Source organism: Neolamprologus multifasciatus, chromosome 7 (assembly GCF_963576455.1).
Source record: "Neolamprologus multifasciatus chromosome 7, fNeoMul1.2, whole genome shotgun sequence".
NCBI classification, from domain to species: domain Eukaryota; kingdom Metazoa; phylum Chordata; class Actinopteri; order Cichliformes; family Cichlidae; genus Neolamprologus; species Neolamprologus multifasciatus.
Window position 1 is genome coordinate 33,215,081 of NC_140445.1, and position 21,238 is coordinate 33,236,318.

Genomic DNA, 21,238 nt, shown 5'->3' on the forward strand with positions numbered 1-21,238 from the left:
CAATATCAGGCAATGTCATTGAATCAACGTTGAAGTGTGACGTTGACCTAACGTCACTCTTGCACCCTTTTTTAATGTTGAAACAACGTCAGGTTTTGATGTTGAATCAATGTTGAAACCTGACATTGAATCTGACATTGAAACAATGTCAGATTCTGATATTGAAACACTGTTGAGCTATGGTGTTGATTTTCCACCTCTTTCGCACAGTTGCTTTTTATTAAAACAACAGTTAAATCATGACTGGAAATCTACCTTTCTTTATAGGTATTTTAACCAATACTAAACTACTGCATGTTTCCATCAATACTTAAACCACCTAAACACATAATTGTACTTATTCCTCAAATTGGACACCCTTTATAAAAAAAACAACAACAAATGTCTCACAATGTATCATGTCAATATTAATATCCTAAAATAAGAAAGCATTGCATGTGATGTAACAGAGAAAAAGAATAAACAAAAAAAGGTCAATAGGCATGTTTCGTTTGCTAAATACTTTATTAAAAGACAGTTTCCTATTTACATTTATATGTTTCACAGAAGTTTGTAATTTTTTACTCTGGGATGGGGATGCATGATGTGCGTCCTGCACCACCCATACCCATACGATCTGGGGCGTATCGGAGCCATTTCTGCACTGCTTGTGCAAAGACAAACTCGGACATAGAGTTTGCCCCTAACTGCTGCGTCAGGCCATCTAGGAAAAAAAATACACACACACACAAACAAAAAAAGTGAATTAGAGCACATGAATAAGCTCTTGTTAACGGTCTTCAGCGGGGAGAAAGTATGTAAACTCCTAGGCTGATAAACATGAAAGTCACCAGGCGTAAATCTGCAAACTGCCGCATTTGATTCCCTAAGAGCTATGAGCGGAAAAAGTGATAAGTCTTAGCATGGTGTGCTGTGTATCCTTTAAAACAAAATAAACATGGGGTCCTCGGGCTGTACAACTACAACCCGAGGACTAAACAAGCCAAAGACCAAAGACTCCATCTCCAGATTAACCGGACATGAAAGTCTTGTTATTAAGAAAGACAAAGTAATATAGCAAAAAAACTGTAAAACTTACCACCATATATGCATTTGCAGAGCGCTGTATCTTTAAATGCCATTTTTAGCTTTGTCTGGTCCTTGGTTTTTTTCCCTGCCCAGTTGAGTACCGAGGCCAGCTCGTTTGTAATGGCATAAGCCATTACACGGCGGACTCGCACCTCCAGTGTGGTCCCTCCAATCAAGGCAAAGCGTCTCACCTATAGATACATTTTAAGAGATGGAATTAGCACATCTGATCACATCTGACAGCTATTACACTTTATAGTTACAAAGTGTACATAACCTTTATATACTTACCATTGCCTTATTTGCCTTATGATTGAAGAGCTGCCTCTGCATTGTTTAGCTCCTCAATGTTGTGCAAGGGCAAATCCAGAGGCAGTACCCCAGCATCTACCGATTCATTGCAGCAGGGATGGTGGATGGCTCTGACCTCCTCACGGAGTTCGTTAACAGCTGTCGTCAGATCTGACAGCATAGCTAATATCTTTTGTGAGGTCGCATCTGTTTAAAAAAACAATTCCAGAAAGATTAATGGCTTAAGCAGTGAGAGGCGAAAAACTAATAAATAAATAATAAAACGCAGTTTACGTGTGGACAAAAGGTGCAAACGCAAGGTAGGTGAGCGTGCAACGTAAAGTTAGGTGAGCGTGCAACGTAAAGTTAGGTGAGCGTGCAACGTAAAGTTTGAATTGAGTGCGAATCGAAGCGGCGCTCTCCAATCATTAAAAGTAACAAAGTCATTGAACACATTTATACAGTTACCTTTACGTTTATCAATCATATATCACAGATTTACAATTTTTTGTAGTACTATGCTAAAAAGCAACTACAGAGCGAAAGTCTGGGTCAAGCGCCGAGGCGACGGCAAGAACAAAGGAACCCTCGAAGCGTTAAAGCTAGCTTTGTAAGGGAATATAACGGAAAAGTATGAAACGAAAATGTTTTCTTTGTTGACTTTGTTCGCAGTGCAATTTATTTGTTGCCGGATTGTAAGATGAAAGTAGACACAATTTCGGGCTCCCACATTTTGTCCGAAACTTTACATTAACAAGTTTGTTTGTTTTTTACTGTTATTCAAATGCAACCGTGGAAATAACGAATAGAACAAAATTCATTCATTCTTACCTTATATTAATCGTGGTGCAGGCCAGTGCAGTGGATGAACTGATGCCTTCTCCGGTCAATTCCGCTGAGAGTAAATCTAATGTCCCGCTCTACTGTACAAGACAATGGTTACCTGAAGGGATGTACCACTGTGAGAGGGGGGGCTATGGAATAGTCCAAGTGGTAGCAGCTTTAATTTCCCGCTCAACCATAAATCAATGGTTTTTCAACGTGATTGTTGTCACCTTGTCAACTATAAATAGATCAACAATCAACGATGACAGAACAACAGTGAATCAATGTTATTTCAATGTCAGTGTCAGGTTTCATCAGTATTTCAATGTTGTTTCAACATTGGTTTTGTGTTGACATTTCAAACCTGACGATTCTGATGGTTCAGATGGAAAATCAACATCTGTTCAATGTCTCCTTGCTATCTGGATATGTATATGTATACTAACCCCCCCCCCCCCCCCCCCCCCCCCAACAGCCCTTTTGAATGTCTCCCTAATTCTGAGGTCTCAAGGTTGGCAAGTATGGCTGTGTCCCAATTCAGGGTCTGAAGTACGCATTTTAAGTGCGATTACGTCACAGCCACGCGACAACGGCTGTTCCAATTTGAAGTGTACTTCAAATGCATACTTTAAATGCACACTTTAAATGCATACTCCAAATGCGCCGTTGATTTCCCCAAATATCATTCGTGGTCCCATATATCCCATAATTCATAGCGCAGCGGTTGGTGTGTATAATTTTTCCGCAAAATACGGCAGAAGGGAGCAGCCGAAGAGTGAACTGTCAAAAGTAAGTACTGAATATGACATACCACTGCCACCTGCTGACCAAGCGAATGAACCCTATTGTAAACTGAATTAGCGTCATTACAAACGTGTGTTAAATTTGATTTAGTGATAGTCGAGTGTGTTTATGCTTGTCTGTGTGGAGAAGATTGGAATAGTGATGATGATGTCCGCTTACACTGTCAATTGTCAGCAAACACTTCATCTGGCTGATGAATCTACACGTGAGATATTACAAAGTCTGTATTATTAACTCTGTAATTAGGCGCCATTCTTCTTATTTTACGGCGCTGTTGTTCAATCGGGGGACGCTCTCTGTTGAGGAGAAAAGCATGAATTTGTTTGTAAACGGATTATCCATTGTTTAAATGTCCCGGTAGTCGAAAAGGAGGCAGAGCTGCTGAGAAATGCTAAGAGCTAACTGGGCGCTAACCGTATCATTCAAATATATTGAATGTCGCAATGTTGGCAAAGAGAGGAAGTGACGTAAGATTTGCGCATGCGGGGTACCGATCGGGTTTCTAGTACGGATCGGGTAGCGACAGTTCCTGTGTCCCAATTCAGGGTCTGCACGCTTGAAGTATGCATTTTAAGTGCGATTACGTCACCGCCACGCGACGACGGCTGTCCCAATTCGAAGTGTACTTCAAATGCATACTCCAAATGCGCCGTCGATTTCCCCAAATATCAAGCGTGGTCCGGTGCACGCTTCGTGGTCCCATATATCCCACAATTCATAGCGCGGCGGTGGGTGTGGCTAACTTTGCCGCAAAATACGGCAGAGGGGAGCGGCCAAGAGTGAACTGTCAAAAGTAAGTACTGAATATAACGTCACTTATTTATGTGAGAATGTTTAATAACGAAGAACATTAAAACATTGCTGTTGACCACATATCGGCAAAGTTATGTGACATATATATGTGTATATATATATATATATATATATATATATATATATACTGTATATATATATCATAATAGTCTGACAATACTATAATATTGGCCATATTATATTTACATTACCACAGTGAGATGATTTTAGTCTCATGAACAACAAGAGCTAATTGTTATTTACTCACTACTCTTGTAATGACTGTTCAGTACAGAAATGAAGCCCAACAATCATGTTTTACAGTCCTGTGGTCTCAGCCTCAGATACTCAACTAATCAAAGTGATGTCATGACAAAAATGAATGACCAACAAAACATTTTTTTCTCCTTCATTTATGTCACACAATCTCGTGTTTCTCGCGGTTAGTATCATGGTTGCTAGGCAACCTGAACAGCGCAACGAAGGCTAAACTGTCCCATTTCACAAGCCTCTCACTTCCTCACTTCTTGTACTTATAGTACGCACTGTACGTAGTACGCACTGTACGTAGTACGCGTAGTGCGCGTACTTCAAGCGTGCGTAGTGCGCGTACTTCAAGCGTGCATACCCTGAATTGGGACACAGCAAGTGACAGTGACAGGCTAGACCGTCCCATTTCACAAGCCTCTCACTTCCGCACTTCTCACGTAGTACGCGTAGTGCGCGCGTACTTCAAGCGTGCAGACCCTGAAGTGGACACAGCCCATGACTCAAACTAAAACTTAGCTTAGCTTAGCCATAACTTAGCTTAGCTTAGCCATATCTCCCACTAGGTAAAATGAGTGAACAGAAAATGTAAAGAGCAATAAAATTGACAAACTATCCTTCTAAAACAGGAGATATAATGTAACTCACCAATCTTGTGTACACACACCACACACACCACATAAACCACATACACTGCCCCCAAGCATAATTTCTGCAGATTCATACTGATTCACACTGCCTCCATGAACACCATTTCGCATCCCAACAGAACATTACTCACAAAAACGACCGCGCCCTCTAGTGGTGAGGCAAACTGCATCACAGTCTTGCCTTCAGAATAACTAGTACTGGCAACGTCAGGGTCACGACATTTGTATATACTTGATATCTGATTGTACGGAAATTTGTATTGTCAAGGCTCCCAAATATGCTATATCATTTCGTATATTAGATGGGAATCTGTGAGGACTGAGTAGGAGGAGGAACAAAGGCCCACCAACCAACACTAACAAAATCTAAGTTGTCACACATAATATAATTTGTTTTCTTGTAATTAGTTTTAACTATAGGATCAGATCAGTGATATTTTGATTAAATCTAAAATCTTTATCATAGATGATCATCTTTAAATTATTTTCCCCAAGTCTTGGCAATGAGAGAATGTGAAAAATAATTGTCCTAAATTGCATGCATCATAAACTATTTCAGTTTATTCTTTTTTCAAAAAGCTTTTCTTCAAACTAGAACTTAACTACTGTTAAGATTGTTTGTAGCGTTGGGTCTCATCACCAGTGATGCCTCTCTCAGAGGGTTAACTTGACTTTTGACAGGATTCTTATTACAAAGGCCACTACAGGGCGTTTGCAGCACACGAGTCTAATCATGTTTCAGATAACATTGTAGAATCCTGCCAATATAACATTTAAGTATAAATAAATTATTATTAATAAAAACTATTTAATACATTTAATATTATTTATAATACACTCATACACCGGCACACATCAATTTATATAACAGAGGGGGAGATACTTCTCTTGTCTTGTAGTCATGATATATTTATATATACACACACACACACACACATATATATATGTGTGTGTGTGTGTGTGTGTGCGTGCGTGCGTGCGTGCGTGCGTGTGTGTGTGTGTGTGTGTGTGTGTGTGTAATTTGCTCATCTACACTCCAAACATAAAAAAGGATTGAAGGATTTAATGTTAAACATTAGTCCTCAAAGGAGAAAGTCGATTTCACTATGAAATGGCCATCCCACTTCTGCGTTTATGTACACTGGAGTTGGCCCGGGTGCGGCTTCAAAAAAAATGTTGGTCTGTGTCCAAAGTGCCCGGTGTTCGTTATAAAGTGACCGTGACAGTCTGCAAGTTAGAGACTCAGACATGTCCAACGCGAAGGCAGCTGCCGTCATCGGGCTGGGAGTGGGTGCAATGCTTATCACACAAGGTGGAGATCCGCTGGACTCTGTGGGCAGCTGGTACCTGATATGGAGCGAAATGGGCTTACGCGGTGCCCCAGCCCGGGCCTTCTTTTGCTTCTCCGTCGGTGTTCTTTTCTTCGCTATAGGCTGGCTGTACCGGCAGCTCTTCAGTCCTTTGGAACTGCTCAGGTCGCCCGAAGACGTGGGATACGTCGAGGAGGACGGTCGCACCAAAGCGCAGGCAGCCAACGACGCCAGGCGCAGGAGGAAAATCGGGGAGCTCCCACCGGTTTACCCAAACGGCTGGTACCGAGTCCTGGACTCACACATGCTGCAGAGGGGCGAGGTCAAAAGTGTGTCTATTCTAGGTACGATGCATAGTGGTGGTTGGATCACTGCTCTTAACAGGGAATAACAGAAGAAACACAGTTACGTTACAGTATATGATGTGCAAATGCTAAGTAAAAGAAACAAAAAGCACCAGCAGTTGTAATTAGCAAAAAATAAATGAATAAATGAACCAGATGCTGGTATACGGGCAGGCTGACTAGACAACGTGTTTATTAACAGAGTTGCAGCAAGTTACAGAGTCATTTAAAGCTGTAAACTTAAAATTAGGCTATATATGTGTTCAATAAAAGTTTGGGGGATATTAAATGTGTGCTAGCAGCTTACTTTGGAAATTAGACAATGATGTAATGATCCTTCGTGACTGTTAAAGTTTAACTCAAAGTTTGATTGAGTGATTAGACCGAGCTTTGCAGGCTTATATGTAGGCTTATTTTTACAGGTGTTTATTCGGCTATGCGTGACTTTCAACAATATCAGAAATTCCATCTGCAGGGCTTTTCCACATAATTTATGGCTGACATAATTTTAATAATGGATAGTTGTTAATGGTTAGTTATTTTTGTCAAAACTGCATTTTTGAATGAAGAAGCTCCTTTAAGCAATTACTGTGATGTTCCTCCACCTCCAAAGAAATGTCAGAAGGAGTCCGAACCACAAAAGAAGCACGTATTCTCGGAAAAGTGGTTGCAGGAGGTGAGCTGGCTTCAAACAAATGATGAACGCACAGAGATGTGGTGCAGAATGTGCCGTGAAAATTTAATAAATGACAAATTAATAAAAAGGCATGAACATTTTTTTTGTATCGAAAAAATATCGAACCGTGACACCAAAGTATCGAACCGAACCGAACCGTGAATTTTGTTGTATCGTTGCACCCCTAATTATTACATCACATTTTATTATTAAGATCTGTCTCTAATGATAAGGTTTGATGTGTGAGCACTAGCTGACCCCTTTGATCTCCTGCAACAGGTTTTTCTGTGATCAACAACAAGATGGTCTCATCACTGATGGCCTAAAGTTTATGTGTATTTCAGAAAGACGGAGCACTGATTTAACCGCTGTTGTGTTTCACTTACAGATTTGTGCTTCTCATGTTGATATGTGGTGGGACTGTTTGATCTCTTCAGAGAGTTTCTTTGAGTTTGAGTTCAAAAGGGTTTCAAAGAGCCTGTCGGGCTTTTTAGGTTTCTGTCACATAGCTTTCAGTAAATGACAAACAAACAGTGTATGAGAGGATTTCACACCTGGAAAAGATATCCACCGGTAAAAAGTGAGACCTGCTCTTGTGGATTCAGCTCACAGTTGTAAAAAATAGTCAACTTTTCATCAATTGCTCTTTAAGTGAGTTACACAACTTAGCAACATACTGTAATCCTTAGAAAATGAGGGGCATCACTGTGTGCCTGCCCTGTCTGCAACACCCTTCATAAAGGAAAAGCAAACATCATCGAAGAACAGTTGAGTTAGGCTGTTGTGCTGCAAAAGTCTCCACCAACTGACTTCACCAAATACAACCTTTCACGTCAGTATACAGTTTATTCGACCTTACAATCAGAGTTAGCACAGCTGTCATGGAAAGTAATCTACTGGTCTTCACATCAAGGTGGAGCTGTAGTTTATTAATGCAATCTTCATTAATGTTCGTGGAGACCTTTTCATTTGTTTGTTCGTTCTGTATTTATAGAACGACTCATTTAATAGATCATTGCATTTTTAGATTTGTATGAGGGTTTGGCATTGTAGTAATACACCGTTCTCAAGGACTAGGTATGTCCCAGGCCTGCGTGAGTGTGAAGGCAGGCGGACTGAGATGAACAAAAGAAAGCTATTTATTAAAGGCTGGTGGCAGGATTGAACAAATGCAAAACACAGAGTACAAAGGAAACTGAAAACTACAACAACTTGAAACCTAAACGTGGAAACACACTAAGGCCAAGAAAACAATGAAGCTAGGAAACAAAGAGGGAGGAATAAAGCTGGAATCTCATATTTAAATGAGATTCAGATTTATTTCTCCCTCTAGAAACTAGAAAGTTAAAAAAAAATAAATCAGCACCATAACAAAGCCACACTGTTACAAAAAACATCTTAAAAAAACGGGAATATTCCAGCAGCAGGGGCGCCAAAATACTACCATAAAATAACAGAAAATAACTTCCTCATAAAAATACGGTTATTTCCAGTAATGACAATACAGTTTGTTGCGCTAATTTTACATGGGATCTTGCCTTTTCAAGTGATTTTAAACATTAATTTAGGAACATTTTAATGTGATTAAACAATGAAATTTTCTATAAATAGGAAACAAAAACAAATCCTAAAAAAACAGTAATATTCCGGCAGCTGGGGCGCCAAAATACGACCGTAAAATAACAGAAAATAACTTTTTCATGAAAATACAGTTATTTTCAGTAATGAAAATAGAGTTTGTTGCGCTAATTTTACATGGGATTCTGCCTTTTCCAAGTGCTTTTAGACATCAAATTAGGAACATTTTAACGTGATCAAACAATGAAATTACCTATAAACAAGGTCAATGAATGTGGCAATATGAATCATAATACGTAAATGTACAGAAATATACAGTTAATTTAAATAATAATTGACTGCATGCCCTGGGACAGACTGACAGAGGCAAGGCTGCCATATTGCACCATCGGCCCCTCTGGCCATCACCAGTAGGTGAAGAGTCTTGACCACGGACACAATACCAAGAGCGTCCGAGCTGGGGTTCGAACCGGCAACCTTCGGCTCACAAGGCGAACTGCCAACTCTTGAGCCACGATGGGCGTAAATAGCAATGATAATAATACTTATGTGATGTAACACAAGCTTATAGGAATCATGTTATATACTTTTCCATAGCATTACATTCGAATTCAACGGTTCAATCTTTCAAATAACGGACAGATATTTGTGAAATCATGATACATTTGTGAATGTATTTTAACAATCTAAATATGCATATGTACAAAGAAATATATTTAAAAAACAAGTAAATTGTGTTTTACTATATTTACAGTGATGTTATGTTATTTTACCTTTGACATGTAAAATCACAGTCTACTTATGTAAATTTAATGATATTCTAGAAAGACAGTACAAAACTGTAAAATATACAGTAAGATACTTTGACATTACTATTTTTTGGAACAGTGCACGTTATAGCAGCTACTATTTTCATTTCACGCCAATTTGAAACACCACCTGATATCAACCACCACAGACATTTTATACATTCCAATGCTGTCTGCTGTGATTTAACTAATCCCCTTACATCTGTTATATTTATCATTTGTAAACATGTTTTATCAGAAGAGAGTGTCACCTCTAGTTGAACTGCACCCAAAAGTGAACTGACATCATAGTCTCTATGACTGGCACTCTGTATATGTTTATGGGACTAGTAACTAAAAGGAATACCATAACACCAATATCAGAAATGATCAAACACGTTGTGACTGTGCAATTATTTTTTAACCCTGTCCATAACAGAGAATCACATTACAAACTACAAGATGCATTTCCATCGCATTAGCTTGTATTGCTAGAATATTTAAATCCCAAGTCAATTTGCTGAACCAACTTAAATGCATTGCATTGCAAAAAAGATCATTAGAATTAATCCAGGTAAAGCACAAAAGTTGTTGCACAAAAACAAAACGAAAATAACTGAGTTGAATGGCATTCCTTCAAAAAAGGGAATGAACTTTTATGTTTCACTGGAAAATACATGCAAAACAAAAACAATAAACAATCATGACAGTTGAAAATAAAAAAAAAAACATTTTAAACTGTATAGTATAGTAAAAAAAAAAAGACAATATTTTTTAAAACAGTATTTTGAAATTACTTAATTTTGTTTTGAAAACACACATTGAAAGCTCACATGTCATAAGGAGCTCCATATTTTGATATTTGATATATGATATATATATATATATCATATATCAGATATGCTGATTCCCTAAAACTACCTTGAGGTTTATTTTGAAAATATTTCATTTCATTAACTGGGTGCTTTTATTTTGAAACACAAATAACAAAAACCAACACATTGGTACATTTAAATGATCTCTTTAAAAAACAAAAACACATTTTTTTCATGTCTATAACATAAGAAAAAGAAGTAATTGCAAGGTTTGCAAACATAAAGATATCAAAAAGCTGAATACTAGCTAGAGGTAACGAGTGAAAGAGGCTTTGAAGAGAATTTGGAAAGTATATATGCTAAAAAAAGATAAGCAATTGAAAGGTTTTTGTAGCTAAAAGTTTGCTCAAGTAGATGCATGTTGACTGATTGGTTTTTCTACACGTTGGGAATCTTACTGTGAGTACAAGTGTGGCAGGTTATTAGACCTCCTACACACTGCAAGTGTGATGCAGAGCAGTGGTTGCCAATTTGAGAAGTTGCCAGAAACCCACCAGGGTGTGTCAGCATGTTGGAAAACATAATAAGAAGCATACAGATTGTTTTTCTCTAGATAACATACACATTTTTCTACCCATAATTCACACTGGATATATTTTATTTTTCTAACTTACTTCTCTTTTCCGCTTTCTTGCTCACTATATCTTCTAGGTTCAGTTCTCCCTGTAGCCCCTGACATTTTACTCCCCCAAATTCTTTTGACCCCAAAAAAGCTTGGCACCCATTCAGGATCTGCATCCTGCTGTGTCTCCCTCCTAACTTTTCTCTGCAGTAATGCATTCACATATTAAATTCTGCTGAGTGTGTCTTTTCCACCGTGCAGTTCTCTGTAGTGTCGTTAAATTCTGCTCTCCCAACAGTCTGGGGGCAGCAGTGCAGTGCTGTGTCACCCTTCATTTGGATTATTTGGTGTCTCAGATTTTTTTAGTACCCTGACTAATCACTAGTAGAGCTTGCTCAGCTGTCACTCTATACTACAGTTGCTCAGCTTGCACCAACCTGAGTGCTGTCTGAGCACGACAGAGCTAAAAATCCAGCCAAATCCAGCAAAGACAGTAGGAAGAGATCTTCTGATCTGGTGTCAATTTAGACATGCACCACAGGAAGCACTTTCCAAGAAGACCTCCACTAGGAACGCCATTTGACCATAATAGGTGTGCACCGCTCTGGATGTGACATGATACAATGCAGTCATTTAACATTTTGTGCCGCAGTAATTCTGATGCAACTGTATTTGATTTTGTTTCAACAAACAAAATAAATCTCATCAGAATAATTTCAAAGATCATACAAATCTTCTATGAGTGGCATTAATTGTTAATGAAATGATTTAAGAAACACAAAGCCGTGCATTATAAAATGTAAAATCTGGCATAATAATTACTAATTCTGTGTATGGGTTGGGTTGTTTCTTGGAAAATGTGTGTGTTTCTTCGTTAATAAGTGCTGTCTACAATTAACTATATTGCTTCAAGTAGGGCACTAAGGAACATACTAAGAAGCACGGGGGAAAAGGGAATATGCTGCAAAGAATGCACGTTTGTTTTTCCTTTCTCTTGAACTGTACAATAAATATGCAAACACTGGTCTGGTTTGGATAAAACTGTACAAAAACTACAGTTTGCACAGTACTGTTATCCACTATGCCCATTAGTGACAGTTCACAAACCCAGTATTAAAACCTTTCTCTGCTTATAATCATAGGTGAGCAGGTAGCAGTGTTTCGGGGCCACGATGGAAAGGCCTATGTGGTGGATGCCTACTGCCCTCACCTGGGTGCCAACCTTGCTGTGGGTGGACGGGTGTTTGGGAACTGCATCAAGTGTCCATTTCATGGATGGCAGTTTCAGGGGGATAATGGTGTATGTGTGAAGATTCCCTATGCAGAAAAAGGTAAGTAAATGGCCTACAATATTGTTATGTCACAGTGCTAAGTAACCTTCAATGTTTGGATAATATGCTCGCTAAGAAACAAAAATCACTATTTTAGAAAACCTACATAAAGAAAGCAAGTTACTGAACATTTCATTGCAATTTGTAGACAGAAGACATTTAAAGCCTTCATAAATATTAGGTCCAAATCTGAAACTGATGGCAGTTTAATCTCCAGATGTGCATGAATATGCTTAGCCAATGGCTTAAAATATTATATAAACTTAGAAGTAAATAGACCAGGGTCAGATGTTTTTGGTCAGTTATTAGTTATTGGCAGTGTTGGGTAAGTTACTTTAAAATAGTAACTTAGTTACATTACTAGTTACTTCTATCAAAAGTAACTCAGTTACTTCAAGTTACTTGTTACTTTCAAAGTAACTAGTTACTAGGGAAAGTAACTTTGGTTTTACTCAGAATTCTCTTGTTAATGTGTTGCTTCCATAACTTTGCCAGTCTTCTAGCTTGCTTACTTGCCACAAGTGCACTGTGCCACCTACCAATAGAAAGGAAAAGATAATGTGCATATTTCCACGAGAGAAATCCCACGCCTGGACCGTCATTGACTGCTGCCATAATTCTAGCCTACGTCACAGCGTCATGTTCGCCTTTTACATCCAACACAAAAACTGCAGTCGTGGTGCTTTGATTGTACTCAGAACTCGGAAATTCTGCCTTCTGAATAGGAAGATGTAGGTAACACCAGACTGCAGATGAGCTGCATACAGGGCTGGACTGGGACAAAAAATCGGCCCGGGCGTTTTGACTGACCGGCCCGCCATTATAGGAAAAATCATAAAGCCTTTGAATGAAAACAAACGCTGTTGTGACAGTGATGTACACTGTTTGATGGTATATATGCATCAATCTATCAATCGTTTGTTGTAAGATTCAGATAATTATTTTTTAAAAGCTAGATATTTTAAATGAGAATAAGAAAGAAAAGTATTTCCTTGTGCCCACCTCTCCCTGTTAATGCCCTACCTGGCCCCCCTGGCAAAAACTTTGCTAGACCCGCCCCTGCACAGTTACCAGCTGTCAGCTACATTAAAAAAAAGGATCCTGGTGTTATTTGTCTCTCACAAACAGTTCATAACTTCCCTTCAACTCATTCATGTCACCTAAAAGGTAAACCTGTTTCTCCATCACCTGTTCAGCTCTGATGATTCAGTAAGGACATCTCCTGGTTTCATCTTCATGTTTCCCTCTCACCAGATAACCAAACCGATATCATGACCAGCAGCTTTACAGCTGTGGCTCCAGCAAACATCAGCTGATAGTAGAAATTAATATTAAATAAATTATAACAACACCTGATCAAGCTTAAACGTGCTGCTGTTGTTTAACGCACATCGGCTGGTTTCCTCTCTCTGGCGCACAGTGACTGATAAACAAACAAGAGAGAAAAGCCGATCAGCTGATCACTGATCAGTTTTCATGATTGAAGTAGAAACGGGAGAGGGAGGGGGAGAATGAAAGAAGAAGAGGCAGCTGTGCAGCAAACACAGAATAACTCCAGCTTTGTGTCTTTTTCATTGTAGCTGAATTACGGGACAAACTGTTCCTTTTCATCTCAATAAGAAACGCGTAATATTTTCTGTGAATACCAGACGGGACGGTTGGCAACTCTAATAACTTATGAACAAAATAAAGTTCAACATCATTAACTTCATAGCACCCACCCAGCTGTATAGAAACTCCGTCATGCTAGCTAGTACACAGTACGGAAAAAGTCAGAATAACGAAAATAAACTCCACCTAAACTTGGTTTATATCTGACTCGGATAGCCTGCAGGTCATAACTTCTTACCTGAAGTTCAGTTCACACTTGGACCGGCGGCCGCCTCGGGTCTCTTTTCCTTCTGCGTCCCCTTTCCCTCATCCACCTGCTGCCTCCACCACTTGCTAATGTTACTGAATCTGTGGAAGCTCCGCGATAGCCACCACACGAAGTAACGAGTAACGACCCTATCTAAATCCCAGTAACGACTAACGCGTTCCTGATTTTGGCATAATAACTAGTTACCGTGCTCGTTACCACAATAATAACGTAGTTACTGTAACGCGTTACTTAATAACGCGTTAGTCCCAACACTGGTTATTGGATTGGATTGGTTATGATTATTGGTTATTGGATGTTATTGGTCAGATGTTAACTGACACGGGTGTACAGAATAGAGTAAATCCTGATTAAAGGGGTTGTGATTTAGTTTGGGGTTTCATTTGTCCATCAGTGCCTGATTTTGCCAGCGTGCGCAGCTGGCCCACCTGTGAGGTCAACAAGCAAATCTTGGTTTTGTTTCACTGTGATGGAGAAGGACCTCAGTGGATCGTCCCTGAGCAACCGGAGATCACAAATGATGAGTGGGTCTATCGGGGGAGAACTGAGCATTTTATTAATGCTCATATACAGGTATGGTTCATACGTCTGAGTGGAAATGTATGGAAACTTGTATCTTCTCTTGTATCTTCTCTGTTTGTCACCTATTAGAGATAGGTGACAAAAAGATATAAAGACATTAAAGATATAATGACATAATGTTTTTCAGTGGCAGAAGCAAGCTTCCATAAGGAATTCCAAGTCACTCTATAAATAAAATATATGTTGTGACAAAAAACTAATCTATCTTCTAATGATTTGTATGTCTGTAGTGTACACTGTCTTTAGGGCAGTGTTTCTATATCCATCTGTACATCAGTTACCTTCAATTTAGCATCAGTTTCCTTTTCATGGTCACTCCTCACACACTGGAAAGAACCATGCATTGTTGATATTTATTCAGATTGGTTCTGATCAGAAGCAAAGCTACAAGCTTTTCATCTCCCTAAAACAACGCTTGTGCTAATACTAAGATATCTCTAGAGTATAGCAAGGTGTCACGATCCTGGGTCTTATGACCCAGCGTTTTGAGTTTTAGTTCATTTTGATGTTTTTAGTGTATGTTTAAGCTCATTAGGTTTTCTATGTTGATTTGCTTATTATATTCCCCTTGTGTTTTCAACCCTTGTGTTAAGTCTCCCTTATCCTTCATGTGCTTCATGTCTGTTTCTTATGTTGTCAAGTTCATGTAGTCATGTCAGTGTTTCATTGTTTCCTATTTTATTTTGAAAGAGGTCCTGTGCTTCTGTGTTTTGTTTTACTCTTCCCCTGTGGCGTCATTATGTCTACTGTGCCTTTCTGTCCCATGTTTCAGGTCTCTATGTTCTGTCTCCACAGTCAGCTAAGTTTATATGTTTTGAGTTCAGTCAGTGTGTTTCCTGTTTTACTTTCACAGTCTGTCCTATGTTAATATTTCTAGTTTTGCTTCCCTTGTCTCGTCCTGCATAATTACTCCCAGCTGTGCTCTCCTCCTGTGGCTCATTCCCCCTCGTTATCCCTCTGTGTTTTTAAGCCCCGTGTTTCTCTTTGTCAGTGTTGCGTTCTCCCTCATAGCTGTGTGATCCTCCCAGTTTAGTTTTGTTCTTTGTTTCCATTCCAAGCCTGCAATAAAGCAGTGTTTTGAGTTCATTTTTGTCTCGGTAAGTTTTGCGTTTGGGTCCTTCTCTTGCCTGCACACAGCCGAAACATGACAGCAAGGCATTTATGAATTTCATGCAGTATAGTCAATACATGTTCTTTCTTGCAATCTTTGAATATATTTAAGGGACTTTACATGCATCTTAGAAAACCAACAGACAGAAACAATATACCACATGCTAGCATTTTATTTTTTGCTAATAACTAGTTGTCTTCTCTTCTGTGTAGGAGATTCCAGAAAATGCAGCAGACATGGCTCACTTGTCGCACCTTCACACTCCAAGCATGCTCAGTGGAGCAGATCTACGTTACACCAATAGCAAAATCTGGGAATTTGTGCAGCATGACTGGAAGGTAAACTGGAAACACTAAACTAAATTTGATGTTTCCCATTATCCACTAAGGTGAATATGTTCGCTGTTATACCTGCTTTTGATTTTGACACTGTTTTTCACTGTGTATCTTGAAGGTTGACTGGAAACCAGAGTCAGAGCCTAATAAGCATTGTTCTCAGATGTTTGTGAAACATGCACTTAGAGTGTTTGGATGCCACTGGCCTCTTTTGGATGTTTCTGTTGTGGCGAGACAGGTACAGTACACCAGGAATGCCATTTGTAAACAATTCCCTATGATTGATTGTACATTAAACTGGCACAAATCACTGATCTTGTCTATAATTTTATTCAAACTAGATATAACCAAAATAAATCATGCTAGATCTGTAAGTGTCCTTTTAAATTAGATGAGAAGTACATTTCAACAATAAACATTATGTTTCACAGTGCAGTAACAGTACAGTTTGCTGCTGGCATTGTAACAAAACCGGGTTTGACAAAGCTTCCTGTAATCTCTAATGTCGAACATCACTGGCCTGATCAGCCTGAGAAAAATGGTCGTTTTTGCTTAAGCAAAAAACACACCACAGTGTGACTTTTTGCCTTGCTGCGTGAGTAGAAAAATGATATGCAAGTGTAGCCTGAAACCACTAATTTCCCTAGGTTAACCACAAGGCTGCAGAGGGAGCTGGATCATTTACACGCAACACAAATATTGGAAGCAGGATATGTTTACTGTGGCCAGCAGTGGGAGATCGGCAACAATATAATATGAGAGGCAGGCATTATTGAGCTTAACCATGCATGTAAATGTGTTTTTCAAGCATTAATTTCTCATGAACAGACTGATGCTCTTTTGGCATTTAATTATCTGGAAATAAGGCTTGATGTTAAATGATGCAAAATACATTTTTACTACAGTAACTGCTAGTGAATCTGACTAAATGAATGAACCCTAAGTGTATAGATATGCTTATCAGGAAAAGCTGAAAACTTTAAATTGTGCTAATATTACATGTTTATCTTTCAGGTTGGCCCAGGAATAGTATTTCTGCTGTTTGACCAAACTTTCTTGGGCCGGGGTGTAATCGTGCATTGTGTGACTCCTGTGGAGCCTCTGTTGCAGTGTGTCACTCACACCATTTTCTATCAGTCTAATATCCCACCTGTGGTGCCCAAGTTCATCCTCAAAGTGGAGTGCATTCAGGTGCAGTGCAGTACCATTATCTTTTATGATAACTATAACACAGGCTGGTTTACATATAATTTATGCTGCCATCATTTGACCCTTATCTATCTGATAAATGGATTGGCTCTTATATGGCACTTTTCTGTTGTACTTGAGAACTCATTGAGGCTCCCTTTAACACAAGCACTTGTTTCTATGTCAAAGTTCTTTCTATCTTACATTCATACTCCAATGAACACATCAGGAATAACATAGGTTTTAGCATTTTGCTTTGGCAGGCAGACTGGAGCAACCAGGGATTCAACCACCAACCTTACAAATAGTAACTGAACTGCTCTAACTCCTGAGGCACAGCCACCATCTGAAGAAAAATGTATAAGTTTAAGGCAGTGTCATATAATGGCTTTTGCTGAAAGGCAAGCAAAGAAGATGATCCCCCTCCCCTAAAATAGACACAAAACAAAAAAGATCCAACACTGTTCCACTAACATGACAGATTGGAGCTGATTAAAACACATAAGATTTTTAATGATTTTGTCCTGGATGACTTTTATTATCTCCTATATCTTGCTGCACTGAGCCTTAATATCTTCAACTTTCCTCTACGTCACACATGTTAGCCAAAGTGATAAGAGACCGCTTACCTGATAGATGATCAACAGCAGTGCACTTTGATTGCTTAGTAGCAAATATGCCCTCTTGTTTTCACATGTGTGTGGACATGTGTATAATAATGTATAAGAACTAATAACTGATCTCACATCAGTGAAATGCAGCTCCTATCTCAGCTTCCCTAGCTGCAGTCTTTGATACTGGGTTACAAATCCCCCTGTGAAAATGACAGAAACTATATTTAAGTTGAGCTTCCAGAGACAGTAGGTACTTTTGGCAAAAAGATGGCAGTAACTTACAGGATGGATGCAAACAAGGAACGATTCTTTATAGGACAGAATACTAAATTGTAAGGTGAGAGATCGCTTTCCTTTTAGTTCACTTTTATTGTCCATTTTCTAGATTTCACTTGGCAAGCACTGCTTGCCTTGCATGCCCCACTTATTCTCATCTAACACCCATAGTTTAAGTTCAAACAAGGGTTCCCCCCCCATCTTTTAGTCAATGGGTGGGCTATTATTCGCTGGTTTGTGCCATCACGTTTAAAATTGTTTATTTTTCATTTCATATATCAAAACTGCAATTTATTACTATTTATTAGTGAGATATACCCCAGTGCTGCTCTAACTTGGAGAGATCACTGTGCACATTAACCTCCCACTCTGCCTTTGATTAAATTCAGCCTCCACATTATCACGAGAAGTAACACCACAGTCACGGATAAGGTGTAAATAGTCCTCATTTCACCTGATAATTAGCTTGGTGATAAAGACACATAGTTGCACTTTAACAAGAAATAATAGTAGGCTCAAAATACTTTGGGAAAAGTTGTCTGGTTCTTAAAATGTCTAGACTTGTCCTCCATTAAGATTTCCTAAAAATATTCAGACAAAATACTTTATCTAGATACATAGTTTAATTAAAAACAAACACAAGATTAATGAAAATGATTGCACAGTTTCATGTTCCAAGCTTATATTTTTAGATTAAATAATTTTTTTTCTCCACTTGGTATTGACAGCAGTGGAAGGGCGTTCTCACTGAAATGTCAGCAGCTGATGGAGTTACTATGGAGTGACATTTAATGAGCAGCACTTCACAAAGAAACCCCTGCTGATAAAGTATTGTAATTTAATGCAAGAAGACACCAGTACAGTTTTCATTATTTAATTCTTGTTATACTTCAGTGAAAATCTGTTCCTTTACAAATTGTATTCAGCTGTGCTGCTTCATTATCATCAAGGACGAGTTGGATATTGTTAAAAATAAAAATGTTTGAAGAAGGCTTAAAACTTTTACTGTATAAAAATCTTATAATTATGTTTGATATTTAGTCCTGTCCCGTGACTCTCTCTTGTGTTTGTTTTGTCTTCAGTTTGAGCGTGATGTGATGATCTGGAACAAGAAGAAGTATGTCTCCAAGCCTCTCCTTGTAAAGGAAGATTCAGCCATCCAAAAACACAGGCGCTGGTTCAGTCAGTTCTACAGCGAGAACAGCCCACGGCTGCAGTACCAGCGTGACAAGTTGGACTTTTGACCTCCCCGAGCCACAAGAGGAGATTTAAGCAGAGATTATCAGGTCAGAGTACATTAATCTGACGCTTTGGACGAAGGCGTTCACCAAACATTTGTATTTGTTGCTGATGAAAAAGGGAGCCAAGAAGCCTGGCAAGTTTAAGCAATTTAGATATGCATTTTTTGTAAAGGACTCAAACCTTGTCTTGTTAAAGACCTCTTTTTGGGGTATTTTTGATGTGTGTAATTTTACTTTCCAGCCTTAATCAATGCCTGAAGTGCCACTGGGATTTCACAAACATCTAAACAACCAATACCTTGACACCAGAAATCCCCTATTGACTGTTTGATTGTCAAAACTATTTTACTCTGCACAAGGCCAACTATCTTTAACATAAACTGTGAAACATATACATAGATATCCCAATATTTGCTCTTGACTAAGGGAATTTCTCTGTTTTGTTGTTTTTTAGTCTGCCTGTAGTTTGAGATCATAGGAAAGGCTTCCTTCTTCTGCCTCAGAATGCAGTTATTACTTCCTCTCCCCTGTTATGCTCTTATGCCTCACACTGTAAATTTACATCTTTAATGTGTACTCAACCTTGGCTGTGTTTGACCTGCAGGTGTAAGAGCAGGTGTGTTTGTTTTTTAAATGATTTCTCAGGTTACTCAGCAGCCAGCTGACAATGGTCTCTTTGTTTCAGTGGTGTGACACAACAACTTAAAAGGACCATGCAACAATTTTTAAGTCTTATTTTATTTTATTTTTCAACCAAGAGGAAGCCTCTGAAGTTGGAGACAAATGCAATGCAATGTGTCAACAACTGCAATACCTCTAGTGGCCACTTGAGGCTGGCTCCAAACATAATTCAATCCCCACAGACTCCTGTGTTGAAACCTTGTTTACAGCCTGATTTAAAAAAAAAAAAAAAAAAAAAAAAAAAGGTTTCTGCCTTTATCTTGTAGCACTTTAAGGTGTGTGCATTACACCTCTGTTGTCCATAGAAGCAACTTGCTAACCAAGCTTGCTAGCATTAGCATTAAACTTATCTATCAGAGGTTCGATGAGATGACTCGAATTAGCTAAGGTGAAGCCAGGTAGACATCTAGCAGTTATGGTCACTTGTGTTCGCATAACATTAAGCCTCAGAACAAAAATATTTGCACCCTCCATACAGTTGTCATTAAGATGAATATTTGATAGAGACCAAAATAAAATTTAGCAACAGGCCAAAAGTATGTGTCATAAATCCAGGCATTTTAGCTTCAATGTCTATGGGAATCTATTTACTTTTGGAGCTCAGAATTGCAGGTTTTTACATTTTGTTCTACATTTCTTTGTCTTGGAAGCTGCTGCTTGAAAACAAATCAGTGTTTGGTCTGTGTGCTCTTTCCCTTTAAAACAACACTACTTCCTCTGGCTACATATTTGCACAGTTTTCCAAGGTACTGCTTGTCCTGCTTAGTAGGACCCATGTCGTCATCTGCTTGTTGGTTGTATGGCTACAAATGATTCTTTATGACTCCGGTTTTGTGAAATATTATGTCATTCATATGATGACTTGGTTACCACAAACATCTGAGAAAACCTTACAGCTACTAAATGCTCGTGCCAGAACTGCTGCTTGTTGTTTATTCCTGGACAGTTAGCATGCAGTCATTTTTTTCAGTGAGAGAGAAGAGGACAACAAACAGCTGTTAGACAAACACACGGAGGTGAAATGGAGCTCTGCAAGTAATTCTCAGCAGCTCTGACCTTTTCCACCTACATGTGCTCATGTGATTCTTTGTTGATATGCAAATCATGATTATAGCGGGCATATCACTGAAATATTAGTTGTTTTTTAACAAAATAATTGTGTGTGTGTGT

At 38.8% G+C, this 21,238-nt stretch overlaps 2 protein-coding genes across 5 annotated transcripts; one reads left to right on the forward strand and one right to left on the reverse strand.

Annotated features, from left to right (window-relative positions):
• LOC146514612 (uncharacterized) lies at positions 1-2,563 on the reverse strand. Its single transcript, XM_085166891.1, has 4 exons — positions 2,452-2,563; positions 1,360-2,372; positions 1,079-1,259; positions 1-703 (listed from the first exon to the last, which is right to left on the reverse strand). Exons 2-4 carry the CDS (start codon positions 1,399-1,401, stop codon positions 561-563), a joined length of 366 nt encoding a protein of 121 aa, XP_085023017.1. The 5' UTR covers positions 1,402-2,372; positions 2,452-2,563; the 3' UTR covers positions 1-560.
• Positions 2,564-5,660: 3,097 nt separating this feature from the next.
• Positions 5,661-21,238, forward strand: LOC146514613 (cholesterol 7-desaturase nvd). 4 transcript variants are annotated; one of them, XM_085168251.1, is made up of 8 exons: positions 5,667-6,351; positions 11,973-12,161; positions 14,435-14,613; positions 15,681-15,719; positions 15,946-16,071; positions 16,187-16,306; positions 17,083-17,259; positions 19,229-21,238. In XM_085168251.1, the coding sequence occupies exons 1-8, from the start codon at positions 5,946-5,948 to the stop codon at positions 19,388-19,390; spliced, it is 1,398 nt and encodes a 465-aa protein (XP_085024377.1). In that variant the 5' UTR covers positions 5,667-5,945; the 3' UTR covers positions 19,391-21,238. The 4 variants fall into 4 exon arrangements, with proteins under 4 accessions (XP_085024374.1, XP_085024376.1, XP_085024377.1 ...); XM_085168248.1 differs by lacking the exon at positions 19,229-21,238 and having other exon boundaries at positions 5,661-6,351; positions 17,083-19,217; XM_085168252.1 differs by lacking the exon at positions 15,681-15,719 and having other exon boundaries at positions 5,670-6,351.